The 15,717-nt window shown below is 46.1% G+C and overlaps 1 protein-coding gene across 1 annotated transcript in view; it reads right to left on the bottom strand.

Moving 5' to 3' along the window:
• Nucleotides 1–15,717, bottom strand: part of LOC115136809 (vacuolar protein sorting-associated protein 53 homolog) — a 31,735-nt gene that overhangs the window by 13,726 nt on the left and 2,292 nt on the right. The window contains exons 2-9 of the mRNA XM_029672623.2: nt 13,933–14,013; nt 12,319–12,368; nt 12,176–12,242; nt 4,284–4,370; nt 2,283–2,398; nt 1,761–1,880; nt 443–521; nt 186–329 (exon numbers count right to left, since the gene is read on the bottom strand). Of these exons, the coding sequence (XP_029528483.1) occupies nt 186–329; nt 443–521; nt 1,761–1,880; nt 2,283–2,398; nt 4,284–4,370; nt 12,176–12,242; nt 12,319–12,368; nt 13,933–14,013 (744 nt within the window). The remainder of the gene's footprint in view (nt 1–185; nt 330–442; nt 522–1,760; nt 1,881–2,282; nt 2,399–4,283; nt 4,371–12,175; nt 12,243–12,318; nt 12,369–13,932; nt 14,014–15,717) is intronic.

The raw sequence follows: 15,717 nt of genomic DNA, 5'->3' as shown, positions 1-15,717 counted from the left end.
CCTTACTATACATAACTCCCAAACATTCTATGAATTTATGTAAACAACCATATTCAAATTCTTGCTTGTCAGAATCATATCATATTCCTGGGAGTGTATATGAACAGATTTGAATAATATTTCATTTTGCTAAAATGCTGTCAGTTCCACTTTAATGCTTAGCAGTACAATAAACTGAAACTTACATCCTGGTTCTCCTGGAAGAGCACCATGTACTCAGAGAGGTGCTGTCTGATGAACTTCTTGATGATCTCCTGTTTGATGCGGGGGTCCAAGACGTTGGCCACAAGACAGGCATCCCTCAGAACATTACTGGGTCCCCCTGCTCTCTGGGGATATAGAGTACACAAAATACCTTGGGTAAACACATACATTATCTATTTAATGTATAGTCACACATACAATTATTTAATGACGCACATATAGCACACAAGGCATTCACCTTTGACCCCTGAGCGGGGAAGGCCTCTTCAAAGTCTGCCAGGATCTGAGTCCCCAGCTCGCTTTGGGCCACTTTTACCCTGTGGATGACACAAACAGTGGAGAAACATTGAGAAAACACTGCCATCATGAAAGCTGGAGCGGTGTTTAGAGCTGGTGTAGCATAACTGTAGATATTTTCATCATGAAACAGTTTCCAAAATGGTAGCTAGGTTGGGTGTGACCCACTGGTAAGTTGTGACTGACTGGTTTCAGGCCAGTGGTTTTGTTTACTCATTGGGACAGACAAATTCCAGAAGAGTTTATTGGGTTACACAGTACAGCACATAGTTCCATGGTGGGAACCAGAACATCTGGCCTAATGTGAAGAGTGAATCTGGTGGGGCATTCAGAGTCAAATCTTAGAGCAACAAGAAGAACCTTCCAGAGTAAACAAGATGGATGCCATGCCACAGGGTGGGCAGTGCCCTGCAGATGCCCCTGACAATCAGTCAGACCAATGCTCCAGCTGTCCCTCTGTCTGGTCATCCCACCAAATGTTTGTCAATTTCTTCTGAAGACTCATTATTTTCCATTTAACCTTTTCCAGATAACAAAACAGTGGTGGTAAGAGAGTGTGTGGGTGGCTTTGATGGACACTGGACACACAACTCTGGATAAACATAAGTTTGTGGAAGAAAAAAAAACATTCAACAACAACACACACACACACACACTTCCTTACTCTCCTAAATTCATGTTTCTATCATCCAATCCAAGGCAAACAGAGCAGATAGCATAGCTAGCTCCCCCAGCCAGAGGGACATAGGGACTAGCTGGGTTGAAGGCTGAACACAGACCTTACTCTGTAGTGATGGTATGGGGTCTGGACTAGTGCTTAACACACCCCAGAACTGTTCCTGTAGAGGGGAAAGAAGAGAGAGGACAAAGGCCTACTCTTTCAATCACACACACAAGAGCAGATACACAAAGAAACACTCTCGCTCTCTCAATCACACTTTTCCTCTCTGGCACGCACACACAAGGACACTCTCTCAAACACACCCAGCCAGTGGAAAGCACAGCCCAAACCCTCAGTGGAAAATGTCTGCATAAAGGAGTTCCTATTCAGTGCATCTCCTTCCTGTGTATTTCAGCAGCCTGCAGCCTCCTCTCCTCAGTAAATATAAAACAGGGTCTGATTCTGATGAGCACAACAGATTTCCTCTGGGCTCAACAGGCCTGGCCTGGGCTGGCTGTCAGTTCAGAAAGGGAATGTTTTGCCCGTGTGTGTGCATGTGCAGGGGTGTGTGCGTACATGCGTGTGCGTGTATGGTTACCTCTCTGAGAGCTGTCTGATTTGAGGGATTCCCATGTATTTGTGGAAGTGCTCCAGGACGTTGACTACACCCTGTAGCAGGTTAGCCACCTCTCCATACTGCCTCTTCCTCGTCATTGCCCTGGGACACACACAGATCACTGACAGTTCTAGCTTGGAGTTCTGGCTAGTGGATGCACATACGAGCAGCCACTTCAACGTGTAGTCAATGGTATATGTGCCAAACTAAGACAGACCCAGCACCTTGCCTTGAGGCAGTAACAGTGCACAATGGTTTCCAATGATCTTTAGTATTCCTTTTTATGTGCCAACTCCTAACTTGAGATGCACATAGAGCTACATTTTCACAAATCTTCCATTGACATCAATGCATGTATTACAAGAAAAGGTCTGAGTCGCCCACAAGTATTTAACTTAGGATTCATCCCTGTGTAACTTCTAGATCGGTGCTTTTTAAACTATGGGTCGCAGCCCACCGTTGGCCCTCCCCTCCACGCCCATAGGTGGCACTGTGAGTACCCACTCTAGAGAGTCCACGCCCCCGGCCAGCATGTGCAGGTGGTTGAGGGTGGTGATGGAGGTGGTCAGGTGACGCTTAGCATGGTCCAGCTGTTTGATGTCCCGCGTTATCTCCTTGACCTAAGAGATTGAGAGAGGGAGGGGTGGGTAGGGGAGAGGAGGGGAAAGCGGTAGAAGAGAGTGAGGAGCAGAGAGAGAGGGGGCGAGGAGCAGCGAGAGAGGGGGCGAGGAGCAGCGAGAGAGGGGGCAGAGGAGCAGCGAGAGAGGGGGCAGAGGAGCAGCGAGAGGGGGCAGAGGAGCAGTGAGAGAGGGGGGTGAGGAGCAGCGAGGGGGGGGGGAGCAGCGAGGGAGGGGGCGAGGAGCAGCGAGAGGGGGGTGGGCGAGGAGCAGCGAAAGGGGGGCGAGGAGCAGCGAGAGAGGGGGCGGAGGAGCAGCGAGAGAGGGGGCGGAGGAGCAGCGAGAGAGGGGGCGGAGGAGCAGCGAGAGAGGGGGCGGAGGAGCAGCGAGAGAGGGGGTCGGAGGAGCAGCGAGAGAGGGGGCGGAGGAGCAGCGAGAGAGGGGGCGGAGGAGCAGCGAGAGAGGGGGCGGAGGAGCAGCGAGAGAGGGGGCGGAGGAGCAGCGAGAGAGGGGGCGGAGGAGCAGCGAGAGAGGGGGCGGAGGAGCAGCGAGAGAGGGGGGGCGGAGGAGCAGCGAGAGAGGGGGGCGGAGGAGCAGCGAGAGAGGGGGCGAGGGGCAGCGAGAGAGGGGGCGAGGAGCAGCGAAAGAGGGGGCGAGGAGCAGCGAAAGAGGGGGGGTGAGGAGCAGCGAGAGGGGGGCGAGGAGCAGCGAGAGGGGGGCGAGGAGCAGCGAGAGGGGGGCGAGGAGCAGCGAGAGGGGGGGCGAGGAGCAGCGAGAGAGGGGGCGAGGAGCAGCGAGAGAGGGGGGGCGAGGAGCAGCGAGAGAGGGGGGGTGAGGAGCAGCGAGAGGAAGGAAGAGGGGATAGAAGTAAAGGAGCAGAGAGGGAGCAAGGAGCAGAGAGAGAGGGAGAGGGAGGAAGAGGAAGGGATAGAAGTAGAGGAGCAGAGAGGGGGTGAGGAGCAGAGAGAGGGAGGAAGAGGGGATAGAAGTAGAGGAGCAGAGAGAGAGGGGGCGAGGAGCAGAGAGAGGGAGGAAGAGGGGATAGAAGTAGAGGAGCAGAGAGAGAGGGGGCGAGGAGCAGAGACATCTGTTTGAGTTGAGACATAATTGCTACAACATACCCATTGAGGGAGGGGTTCCTCTCCATTGTTCCCTCTCCCTCTTTACCCACCCAGCCCAGCAGCCTTCCTGTGACCCCCCCATACACACACACACACTTTGTTCTTCTATCCTCGTGGGGCCTAAAATTAATTTCCATTCAAAATCACATTTTCCCTAACCCAGAACCTAACCATAATTCTAACCCCAATTGTAAACCTATCCCCTATGCTTAAAATAGCCTTTGTCCTCCTGGGGATGTGTGAAATGTCCCCACAGAGGATAATATTCCTTGTTTTACTATCCTTGTGTGGAATTTGGGGCGGCAGGGTAGCCTAGTGGTTAGAGCATTGGACTTGTAACCGGAAGGTTGCAAGTTCAAACCCCCGAGCTGACAAGGTACAAATCTGTCGTTCTGCCCCTGAACAGGCAGTTAACCCACTGTTCCTAGGCCGTCATTGAAAATAAGAATTTGTTCTTAACTGACTTGCCTGGTTAAATAAAGGTAAAATAAAAATATATATATATTTTTTTTAATTAGGTCCCCACAAGGAGAGGAAGAACCAACCCACACACAGCAGGAGGTTTACCTCCACTTATAATAACACTACATTGTATGTCAGAGTCCCCAGGGGGCACCCTCAGTCAGTGACACACACACACACACACACACACACACACACACACACACACACACACACACACAACCAGGGACACCCTGAAGCTTTAGACAGGGTAAACAAGATGGCTCCTGTGGGAGAGTCTGGCTGTGTTCCGTTTGTTTACTCACCATTTGCTCAGATTTCTCAGCCTTGTCCTTAATGTCTTTGATTTTACCAAAGAGCTGGCCGATGGCTACCTGAGCCTCCTCCAGTGCCTGGGAGGGAGACAAAGGAGAGAGAGACAGGGTTGAAAGAGGTCATTTAGGTACCAGGACTCTCTAAACAAGTTTACTTTCTGGCAGACATCTCTTCAGACACAGTGGGATGTAGCTGACATCTAGCAACTAAGGCAAAGAAGGATTCTTTTCAACTTCTCTATCGTCCCTTAGCCTGGTACCAGATTTGTTTGGCATGACAATGGCCATAGGAGTTGTCAAATCAGCACAATAGACCTGGGACCAGGCTATTTAGTCTCTCCTTACAGCAGGTCAGAGGCTAGTGTTCACGTAAGAATTTGGCTCTAGGTTTCAAGATTATAGGCTAATCAAACCCATCTTTGTTTAGTAGGAAGAACCAGGGAAATTCTGGAGTCATGCTATTCTCCTCTCTTCCCTGTCAGGTTGTATTTATAGGCACCCCAGCTGGGGAATGGAAAACCAAGCAAAATAGCGTGATGAGAAACCAGAAGGAACGGCGTGGGGATGAGAAACTTCTCCCACAGTTTGCGCTCACATTCCAGTCGGTAAGAAGAGCGGTCTCCCTCTCCTGCCAGCAGCTGCACAGAGAGATATCCCACTACCCATTCACAACCCCATATCCATGTATTTGAACCCCAAAAACCCATGTTATAGACTGACTGACTGGCTAGACAGAAGACCTGCTCATGACATGTGTTATCACATCGCTCAGAGAAGGGTGTCAAGCTAAATGTCAAATAAAGTGCAACTCTGGTCAAAAGATGTACAGTCTCTCCAATCCTCTAAAAATGCAGTCCTAGTGACTAGTGTTTGACCACAAATTCTTGGAACAACTGGGGTGGAGAACAGAGTGGAGCTTCTTTCACAGAGAAGTAAACTAATTGCTATCTAATATATCTATTTTACGCCACGCAGCTGGGCTTTGATGGTCTGAGCTGGGCTTTGGCACTGCTATCTGATGCCAGAGTAATTGGGGGTAACTGGCCTAACACTGGCCCAATGTGGGGTGTGTCTGTCTGTGTGTGTGGGTGGGAGGGGCTCTCCTCCCCTTCTCACAAAAATGGAATCCTAACAGCCGGCACCAGCTGCCTAAGAAATGTACCACTTTTACAAGGCTCTTCAAAAGTGGACGGACAGGGAAAACACACACACATACTCTCTCTCTTCCTCACACACAATCTGCTTGTTGACAGCAATGGATTCCTTTTTGTCTCTGCAGGAAGCAGCATCTATTCTACTTAGAGGCTTAGCATGATGACAGGGTCACAGAGCCAGACTCAAGGTCACAGGCAGACTCTGTATGTGGACACACACACACTGGTAGACCCCTCAGTTAAACCAGCGGGCATGCAGGGCAGGCTCTGATAAATAATTACCATGTAGTCTGTTACCAGGAAAAAGCTAGGAAAGTCAGGGGCAGGAAGCTGAGAAGCCTGTTGAGGGTTGCCACTGGCCAGGACCATCAACATACTTACAATAATACAAAATGACTCCTTTCTGCCTCACTTCCTTGAGTTTACCATTGATTGATCTATACCCGATTGATTAAGTGAAAGCAAGGTCTCTACAGTAACTGCTTTCACCAATCCAACCCTCTCACATCTGTGATTACCTCAGAGGGAGGGAGGATGTCATTGGAGGTCGACCGATTAATCAGGGCCGATTTCAAGTTTTCATAATCTGCATTTTTGGACGCCGATTATGGCCGATTACATTGCACTCCACGAGGAGACTGCGTGGCAGGCTGACTACCTGTTACGCGAGTGCAGCAAGGAGCCAAGGTAAGTTGCTACCTAGCATTAAACGTATCTTATACAAAACAATCAATCTTAACATAATCACTAGTTAACTCCACATGGTTGATGATATTACTAGTTTATCTAGCTTGTCCTACGTTGCAAATAATCAATGCGGTGCCTGTTAATTTATCATCGAATCACGGCCTACTTCGCCAAACCGGTGATGATTTAACAAGCGCATTCGCGAAAAAAGCACTGTCGTTGCACCAATGTACCTAACCAACCGATCGCTACCTGCACCTACCCGCCTGTCCAACATCACTACTCTGGACGGCTCTGACTTAGAATACGTGGACAACTACAAATACTTAGGTGTCTGGTTAGACTGTAAACTCTCCTTCCAGACCCATATCAAACATCTCCAATCCAAAGTTAAATCTAGAATTGGCTTCCTATTTCACAACAAAGCATCCTTCACTCATGCTGCCAAACATACCCTTGTAAAATTGACCATCCTACCAATCCTCGACTTTGGCGATGTCATTTACAAAATAGCCTCCAATACCCTACTCAACAAATTGGATGCAGTCTATCACAGTGCTATCCGTTTTGTCACCAAAGCCCCATATACTACCCACCATTGCGACCTGTACGCTCTCGTTGGCTGGCCCTCGCTTCATACTCGTCGCCAAACCCACTGGCTCCATGTCATCTACAAGACCCTGCTAGGTAAAGTCCCCCTTATCTCAGCTCGCTGGTCACCATAGCATCTCCCACCTGTAGCACACGCTCCAGCAGGTATATCTCTAGTCACCCCCAAAACCAATTCTTTCTTTGGCCGCCTCTCCTTCCAGTTCTCTGCTGCCAATGACTGGAACGAACTACAAAAATCTCTTAAATTGGAAACACTTATCTCCCTCACTAGCTTTAAGCACCAACTGTCAGAGCATCTTACAGATTACTGCACCTGTACATAGCCCACCTATAATTTAACCCAAACAACTACCTCTTTCCCAACTGTATTTAATTTATTTATTTATTTTGCTCCTTTGCACCCCATTATTTTTATTTCTACTTTGCACATTCTTCCATTGCAATACTACCATTCCAGTGTTTTACTTGCTATATTGTATTTACTTTGCCACCATGGCCTTTTTTGCCTTTACCTCCCTTCTCACCTAATTTGCTCACATTGTATATAGACTTTTTTTAAAAAAATTTATTATTATTATTATTATTTTTTTTTTACTGTATTATTGACTGTATGTTTGTTTTACTCCATGTGTAACTCTGTGTCGTTGTATGTGTCGAACTGCTTTGCTTTATCTTGGCCAGGTCGCAATTGTAAATGAGAACTTGTTCTCAACTTGCCTACCTGGTTAAATAAAGGTGAAATAAAAATAAATAAATAAAAAATCAATGCCTTTCTTAAAAGCAATACACAAGTATACATTTTTTAAACCTGCATATTTGGTTAAAAGAAATTCATGTTAGAAGGCAATATTAACTAGGGAAATTGTGTCACTTCTCTTGCGTTCTGTGCAAGCAGAGTCAGGGTATATGCAGCAGTTTGGGTCATCTAGCTCGTTGCGAACTGTGTGAAGACCATTTCTTCCTAACGAAGACGGTAATTAATTTGCCAGAATTTTACATATTATGACATAACATTGAAGGTTGTGAAATTTAACAGCAATGCTTCCGAATTTCACTGAAAGAATAAACGGTTTGTTTTCAAAATGATAGGTCATTAATATGGTCAAATCCGGAAACTAAGGCTCATATTTCTGTGAGTTTATTAAATTAGAATTAAGTCTTTGATTTGATAGAGCAGTCTGACTGAGCGTTGGAAGGCAGCAGCAGGCTCATAAGCATTAATTCAAACAGCACTTTCCTGCGTTTGCCAGCAGCTCTTCACAATGCTTGAAGCACAGCGCTGTTTATGACTTCAAGCCTATCAACTCCCAGGATTAGGCTGGCAATACTATAGTGCCTATAAGAACATCCAATAGTCAAAGGTATATGAAATACAAATGGTAGAGAGAAATAGTCCTATAATAACTACAACCTAAAACTTCTTAACTGGGAATATTGAAGACTCATGTTAAAAGGAACCACCAGCTTTCATATGTTCTCACTCTCTTCTACCACTTTTACTTTCTTCTCCAACTGTGTTTTTCCATTATTTAAACCAAATTGACCATGATTTATTATTTATTGGAGACTAAATAGATTTTATTTATGTATTATATTAAGTTAAAATAAGTGTTAATTCAGTATTGTTGTAATTGTCATTATTACACACACACACATATAAAAATCAGCATCGGCTGTTTTTAGTCCTCCAATAATCGGTATCGGCATTGAAAAATCATAATCTGTCGACCTCCAGATGTCATTTTGATTCAAACAGGCCCCGAGAGACAAACTACCTTTAAAAACACATTAAGAACCCACCAGAATACCAATTCCATAACAGCCTGAGGCCCAAACAACCAATACCAAAAACACACACACATAACCGACAAACACGCTGAGTAGAGCCCATAGTCTGAAGACCTTGATAAAGACCCTGAGAAGCCAGCTTGCCTAGCCTCTCTCCTCCTAACATTAATTTCCTATGTTTAGCCTAATCGCCCAAGTGTCTGAGCATTGGGAAGGGTGTCGGGAGACCACAGCCCAGCACTAGTCTGCCTGGCTGAGATCGCTATCTCTACTACGCCCCCATCCATCCTCTGTTCCAACGCAGTCCCAGATGGGGGGGGGGGCATATTTCAACCCTGCAGAAATAGAGCACTGTCTGCCACACATGTGGACTCTATTTGGAGATTTTTGGAGGAGGGGAAGGCAGGGGGCTGTTAGAGGGGTTGTTTCTTCACTGACAGATATGAAGAGATGTGGATGTCCCCCACAATGACAAGTCACGCATTCCTCCTATCCATATACCCTGTAGTTTATTGGGTAGGCCTAGGTTGTGCATAGTAAATTAAGACCTTTTTCAACATTCAATAAACAGAATACAAGGCATTCTTCATATGTACCAAGCTCTTATCATACTGAACATACACATTTGTTCATAAAGCAAACAGGCGAGGCCACAATAAGTAGCTTATTCTCTGCACAAATTACTCTATAATAACAGGGACAGAAATATGTTCTGGTATATTACAGGAGAGGGCAAAGGCATTGAGAATCCAGTATAAAGAGCTGGATGCTTGGTCCATAGAAATAGAATGAGCATAGATTTGTATGGGCATGTCCACTCTAGTCATTCTATATCTGTGGTTGGGTGGGCCACTACTAGCGTGTCCAAAGTACATGGTAACCTTCACATTAACCCAGTGTTAAAGGATACGTTCATATTGTTTTGGGGGAAAATAAAAAGCAACACATCAACAGAGACATCAGAGAATGAGAGACGGAAAGAAAGAGAGAGATGAATGACAGAGGAAGAGAGTGACCGAGAGTTTTCTGTACTCCATGTAATATATTGTTGATGTGTGTTGTGTTTGTGTATTTGTATGCGGAGGTCACAAAATGAAATTCCATGTAAAATGGACAATAAAGTACATGGTATGAAAAACTGAGAGACAAAGCAGATGAAAGAGCAGAGAACCCAACTTGAAGCAGTAATCTTCCCTTTCAGTAAACTTCCCCTAGATGAAATATTTAATGTTATGTTTGCTTCTCAAGGAGGTTCCGTCTCAGTGTTCCTAATAAATACATCCCAGATGCCAGGAGCTACAGTAAGACATCTGCAACACACGTAAGACATCCGCATGCACACACAATAACCATAACCCATCCACATGCCCGCCGGCCGGATCCCCATCCGCTGCCTCATTGACGACCATAAAGCCCCACAGCTGACCTGACCATGTGGGGACATCTAGCTGCACATGGGAAATGTACAGTGTATAGCTGGATAATGGTTATGGTGACTGAGCTATGCAAGCTCAATGCAGTTAACATTTTCTGGCATGATGGCTGGGCTACATGTCATTGATAACAAATGTTTGGTTTGTTAATGAGCCTCTCTCCCACTCCTATAACGCCCCACTCTCCCTCCAACACCGAGCCTCCGCCACTACCTGTTCCATACTCAATGCAGCCACAATAAGCTTGTTGAGAACAATGAATCCATTTCCTCTGGGAAGAAACAGTTTCCTTTTTTATTTTGTCTGCAAAGTTTCATAATCAGGAGAACAATAGTATGTCTGAGAGCGACTTATTCATCACTTATAAATTGTTTACTGTGCGATTGTAAAGACCAAAAAGAATGGGGTGTAATGGAAGCAACTAGAGTTGACTTAAATGGGATTCAGGCAGTTTAAACTGCAGTGAACCAGTGAGACATGTTTGGCCTTCTGGTCCATGTTACCATGACGATGGGCTGGCCAGACCACTTGTGACAACAAATGACAACAAAATAGTCCGAACTGCTTCGAGAAGACTGAATGGAATGATTTTCCAGTGTGTGTGTAATTCATTCCATCATAATCAACAACATCAAAGAGCCCCCTCCTCCTCTCATAGGCACCCACATACATACACCCAAATTCCCCCATCTGCTCCAAATATCTCTGGCATATCCCTGGCATTCTGATTTCATCTACCCCTCCCCTGGAGATCTAAATCTCCATCCGTACCCTGCTCTGATGATCACTGCCAGTCTGCCGCCGCTACAGACTAAATATAAGGGGAATCTTTCCAGCCCTTCTCCACCTCCGTTCTTACATCCATCTTTTGTCAACTTTCTGTTCACTGGCTTGCCCTTTGTCATTAGGAGCGCTCAATTAAGTAGGTGGATTTGGCACCTTGGGACACACACTGCCAAACTAGCTTGCCAGGCAAGTGTGCACCCAACCCAACAACTTTGTCATTTTCTCCTCTCCTGTTCTCGCTCTCTCCATCTCTGGCTGCAATGAACACCTCTCCATCTTTCCATCTGCAGAAAGGATCTTCCCTCAGCTCTGTGGGAGATGCGGATGGTTCAGAGGCCCTCGGCTACGAGACCACCAGACCAGAAACCCAACGGTACAGTAGAGTGCCATGCTTTCGCGCTTACCAACCCCACGGGTTAGTGGATTCTGTCCAGAACATTTCCGATAATCCAGCGGTAACAGAGCAGGACCGGACCACCATCACAGAAACACGCAACACACACTGAAACAGCTCCCCCATCAGGTGTCACTTTCCCCTCAAAATCACAGTTCCCTGACAGAGCGAGGATCTGCATTACAGTACATCAATGTTTTTTCTGACGTTCTCAGATTAGAAACGGCGAGACACCAAATCACAGGTCCAAATTTAACCCCTGAATAAAGGAGGGGAATCATTCCCTGTAGGACAGCAGTAGGGAACGGGATGGTTCTGACTCATCCTGTCCTTCTCCATGGCATTAGTGAGGACAGAGAAACAGAAAGAGGAGCACCAACACATTTGTCTGGGTTAGGAGTAATAACACTGGGGAAAAGGTTGCAAAACATCTCAGTTCACCAGTCTGTTGGATGGATGAAGTGTGTGTGTGTGAGACACAGCAGGTGTGTACAGAGAGTGTGAGACTGAGGCAGCAGCAACATGCTACTGTCTTGTAGCCACAAAGTCAACCCTCTGTGGGGGCTCACCAGTGTAGACTGACTGGCTGTCTCTCTCTCCACCAAAAGGCCCTACTGGGTCTCACAGTAAGCTGCTACTGCTGTTCATCTATCAAAGCACTCTGTCGCTGAGCCCAGTGCTACATACCAAGCATACCAAAACACACACATATACACATACATACATACATACATACATACATACATACATACATACATACATACATACATACATACATACATACATACATACATACATACATACATACATACATACATACATACATACATACATACATACATACGAGCACCCTTCCAAACATGCACACGTGCTGACACATGCACACACCGTAATCCTTAAATTAGCTCATAAATAACAACCAACAACCTAAGTATTTACACAGAGTCAGGGGTATTTTGCAGGAAAATGATCCAAGAACAACAGGTAGCCACACACTGAAGAGTAATCCCAGACGTTCCCCTCACTCACCTGTCTGCCATCCTGGCCCACATTGGTCTGGCCTCTCACCACCGTCCTGATGTTGTCATCCAGACACCTGAACACACAAAATAAATAACATTCTGTTAAACTCATGAAAAATATAATAATAATAATAAAGTGAGGTCACTCACCGAATCTTCAGACGGATCTTGTTGACCACATCATCTATATTAGCCAGTGACTGAGGAAACACAGGGGTATCATGATTATGTATTAACTCAAATCCATTCTTCATACAAAACCAAGTTGTATGGACTGATTTGGATGATGGATCCTTTTCTAATGTTAAAGGTACACAGTCAGCACCATCTAGTGGGCATTTCATCATGACTATTACCTTCTACTAGTTCAATAAGACCTTTGTTTTGCTAGGCCATACACATTTTTTTAATGTTTAAATAAATGTTTTGAAAAGTGAGGAGAGCAAGCAAAAAAAATAAAAGTATACACTTAAAAATACTAAAGCATCTTTATTTCAACACCTAGCGACCTACTCAAGAGATTTTAGCATCTTCCGGAGGCTAAAAGAGACTGTTCAACCATAATTCAAGAGGAAGTTGTGTCTCGCTTTACTGGAAGCTTGAGGACATCATTTTTACTATGATCGTGCAGGTTCAGATTGTTACATTTGTATGGCCTTTTTTAGCCTGGCTGACGAGACTAACGTGGAAAACAGCGAGGGAGAGCTCTGACAATTGTCTGTTCACAGGAGTCAGTTTGTCAGTTCCATATTCACACAAAAATTGATTTGAGCTTTGGTTCGTTCTCCCAAACGTTTTTCCCCCAGGAGATTTCTCCTGGGGGGGTTGAAAACACATTTAACTGCACCTGTCCCGTGTATGTGACAATAAAAAAAGAGTTGTTTGGATTTGAAAATTCAACAGTTGTATTGGAAGGGGTCGGGTGCTCGGGGGCCATAGACCGGTTCAACAGAGGGCAGGTTAAATGAATCCCCTCAATCGGTAATTCGACGCATCATGCCTACAACATCACAGAGCTTTTCCAGACGAGATTCCCTGTAAACACGCCACTTCAATACAACTATGACCGTAAGTGACTTTTTTGTAGCAGGTTAGGATAACTTAGGCAGCAGGTTAGCAGAATGAACACAGCAGATTAGGAGAATTAAGTTCATGTTAGGAAAAAGTTTAGGGTTTGTGAAAATGCTCCCCTAACCTGCTACAAAAAGTAACTTTCGGTCGTAGCTGTGGCAGAGTCCCTTTCCAGACTGAAGTCAGGAAAAATTTGTGTGGTGTCAGCCAGCTGCTAGACTATAACTTTGTATCATCATGTAACAAGAACATATGTATGAAATGATATAGCTTACTGTATTAATTTATCTTGCTCCTTTGCACCCCAGTATCTCAACTTGCACATTCATCTTCTGCACATCCTACCATTCCAGGGTTTAATTGCGATATTGTAATTACTTTGCCACCACGGCCTATTTACTGCCTTACCTCTCTTATCCTACCTCATTTGCACATGCTGTAAATAGATTGTTCTACTGTATTATTGATTGTATGTTTGTTTATTCCATATGTAACTCTGTGTTGTTGTATGTGTTGAACCGCTTTGCTTTATCCTGGCCAGGTCGCATTTGCAAATGAGAACTTGTTCAACTAACCTACCTGGTTAAATAAAGGTGAAATAAAAATAAATAAATACATTTTTTAAGTATCCAAGACTAGAGCCTTGGTGTAATATAAAGGGACTTTAGTTTCTGTGAAGGACTCCAGTCTTACCTGCTCAGTAGGAAACAATGTATTGATGTATTCCACAGCATTAAAATCTGCTCTGTCCAATGGGTCTTGACTGGGGAAAACCTAAGGCATATAAATATGGCTCATTAAATACATGTTGTTGCTTGTTTCACTATATTGGATCACTCCACGGTGAAGGGATACATCCGAGGTAAGGATTTACAGATTAACTCACGTGTACACCTGTGTCACGGCTGGGGTCCGCCCCTATATATAGACCCCACTGCCGCGACACGTTCTTTCATTTTCTCGCCGGACGTCCGTATGGTTTGAGGTACAAACTTTTTGAAATTCGCTTGGTAAATCACTGGTAAGTGTAATATCTTGCGTGGAAATATACTCACTGGCAGTTTGCAGCCTGGAGCAGCTGGCCACATGGCCAGCCCCTCCTCTAGAGTGCTCCACTCGCTGCACGTGGTTGATTTGCATCTTCCGTGCTTGTGTTCCTTTAGCATTACACTACGACTCTGTGTGCATCCATTAATATATTGGTGGCTCTTGCTGCCACAAACTGTATTAACCTTACACAACTTGCAGACTGGCTTGTTTTGTGTGTGTTGTGAATTGCTTTAACATGCTGTCCGGTTCTCTGCTAATTCCCCTACAGCGTTTTCTTGTTCTTTCTCCTGCAGACTGCAAGGGTATGGTGGTGGGCTGCCACTACGTTGAGACACTTACTTTGGAGTTCCTTGGTGGAGTTACACCATCATATGGTGCTGTTTTTTGTTTACTGCTTGGATATTAAACCGGCTAGGTAATATTGCAGTTGGTGTAAAACACATAAATCAAATCCATTACCTGGTTGCTGTTTGCCTGTTTTTCCTAAAAGGGGTCTTCCCGTGTTTGCAGAGGTACCGGGTAATTTATCCCTCCCTGGGTTCCTATACCTCCATCCGGGTCACGACATATCTTTCACAGGGCGTCGGACCCCTGCTCCGTGGCCTTGTTGGCTTGGCTGAGCTTATGGCTTCCCGTTGTGACAGCTGTGATGCTGGCATCCACATACCTTGTGTATGTATGCACTGCCTGGGTTTGAGCCATACTGGATGCCTGTTTTGTGTGGTGTTCTTAGAACGCCTGGACCTGGCACAATTGGAGACCATGCGCAAATGGGTCAGCCAGGCTGGGGCTCTGGCTGGGGAGGAGCTCCCTCCCTCATGAGTGGTGCGGCAACGAGCTGTTAGTCCCTCTACTGGGCCCAGAGTCAGACCGCTGGGACCACCTTGAAAGGAGGGCGCATGCCCTGCGTCAGGAGGTTGACAGCTTAGATGGCAACAACAGCTGTCCCCTGTTGGCCAGTGATAGGCTGTTCCTGGGGGACGATGCTGGCACTGAGGAGCCTACTCACTCAGGTAGCCACTGCACTGGTCATCAACTGGTGGAGAGTGATGACTCGCCATCTGTCCCCATCTCTGCTGAGTTCCGCGAGACCTTGCAGGACGGCTGGGCCTCTGCCAGAGCGGAACCCGCGACTGAAGGCAGGACCCCCGCAGAGTCTTTGATGCGACTTGAAAGCCACATATGGGTCCCTCTGCTCTCTTGGCCGCCTTACCAACATGGCCATGCTGCTGCAGGCCTACCTGCAGACTCTCTTTTCCTTGCTGCAAGAGGGCACATAGCAGCTCCTCCAGGAAGTGATAGATGTGTCTCGCCTGCTTTCCCTGCTCCAGAGGGATGTGGCCTGCGCCAACGGACGGGCCATGGGGAAGGTGGTTACCTCCTGGCGCCATCTCTGGCTGGCCCAATCCCGTCTGCCAGCTGCTCTCC

This window comes from Oncorhynchus nerka, linkage group LG11, assembly GCF_034236695.1.
Source record: "Oncorhynchus nerka isolate Pitt River linkage group LG11, Oner_Uvic_2.0, whole genome shotgun sequence".
Lineage (NCBI taxonomy): Eukaryota > Metazoa > Chordata > Actinopteri > Salmoniformes > Salmonidae > Oncorhynchus > Oncorhynchus nerka.
The sequence above is the reverse complement of the archived record's forward strand: the minus strand, read 5'-3'. Positions and strand labels throughout refer to the sequence as shown.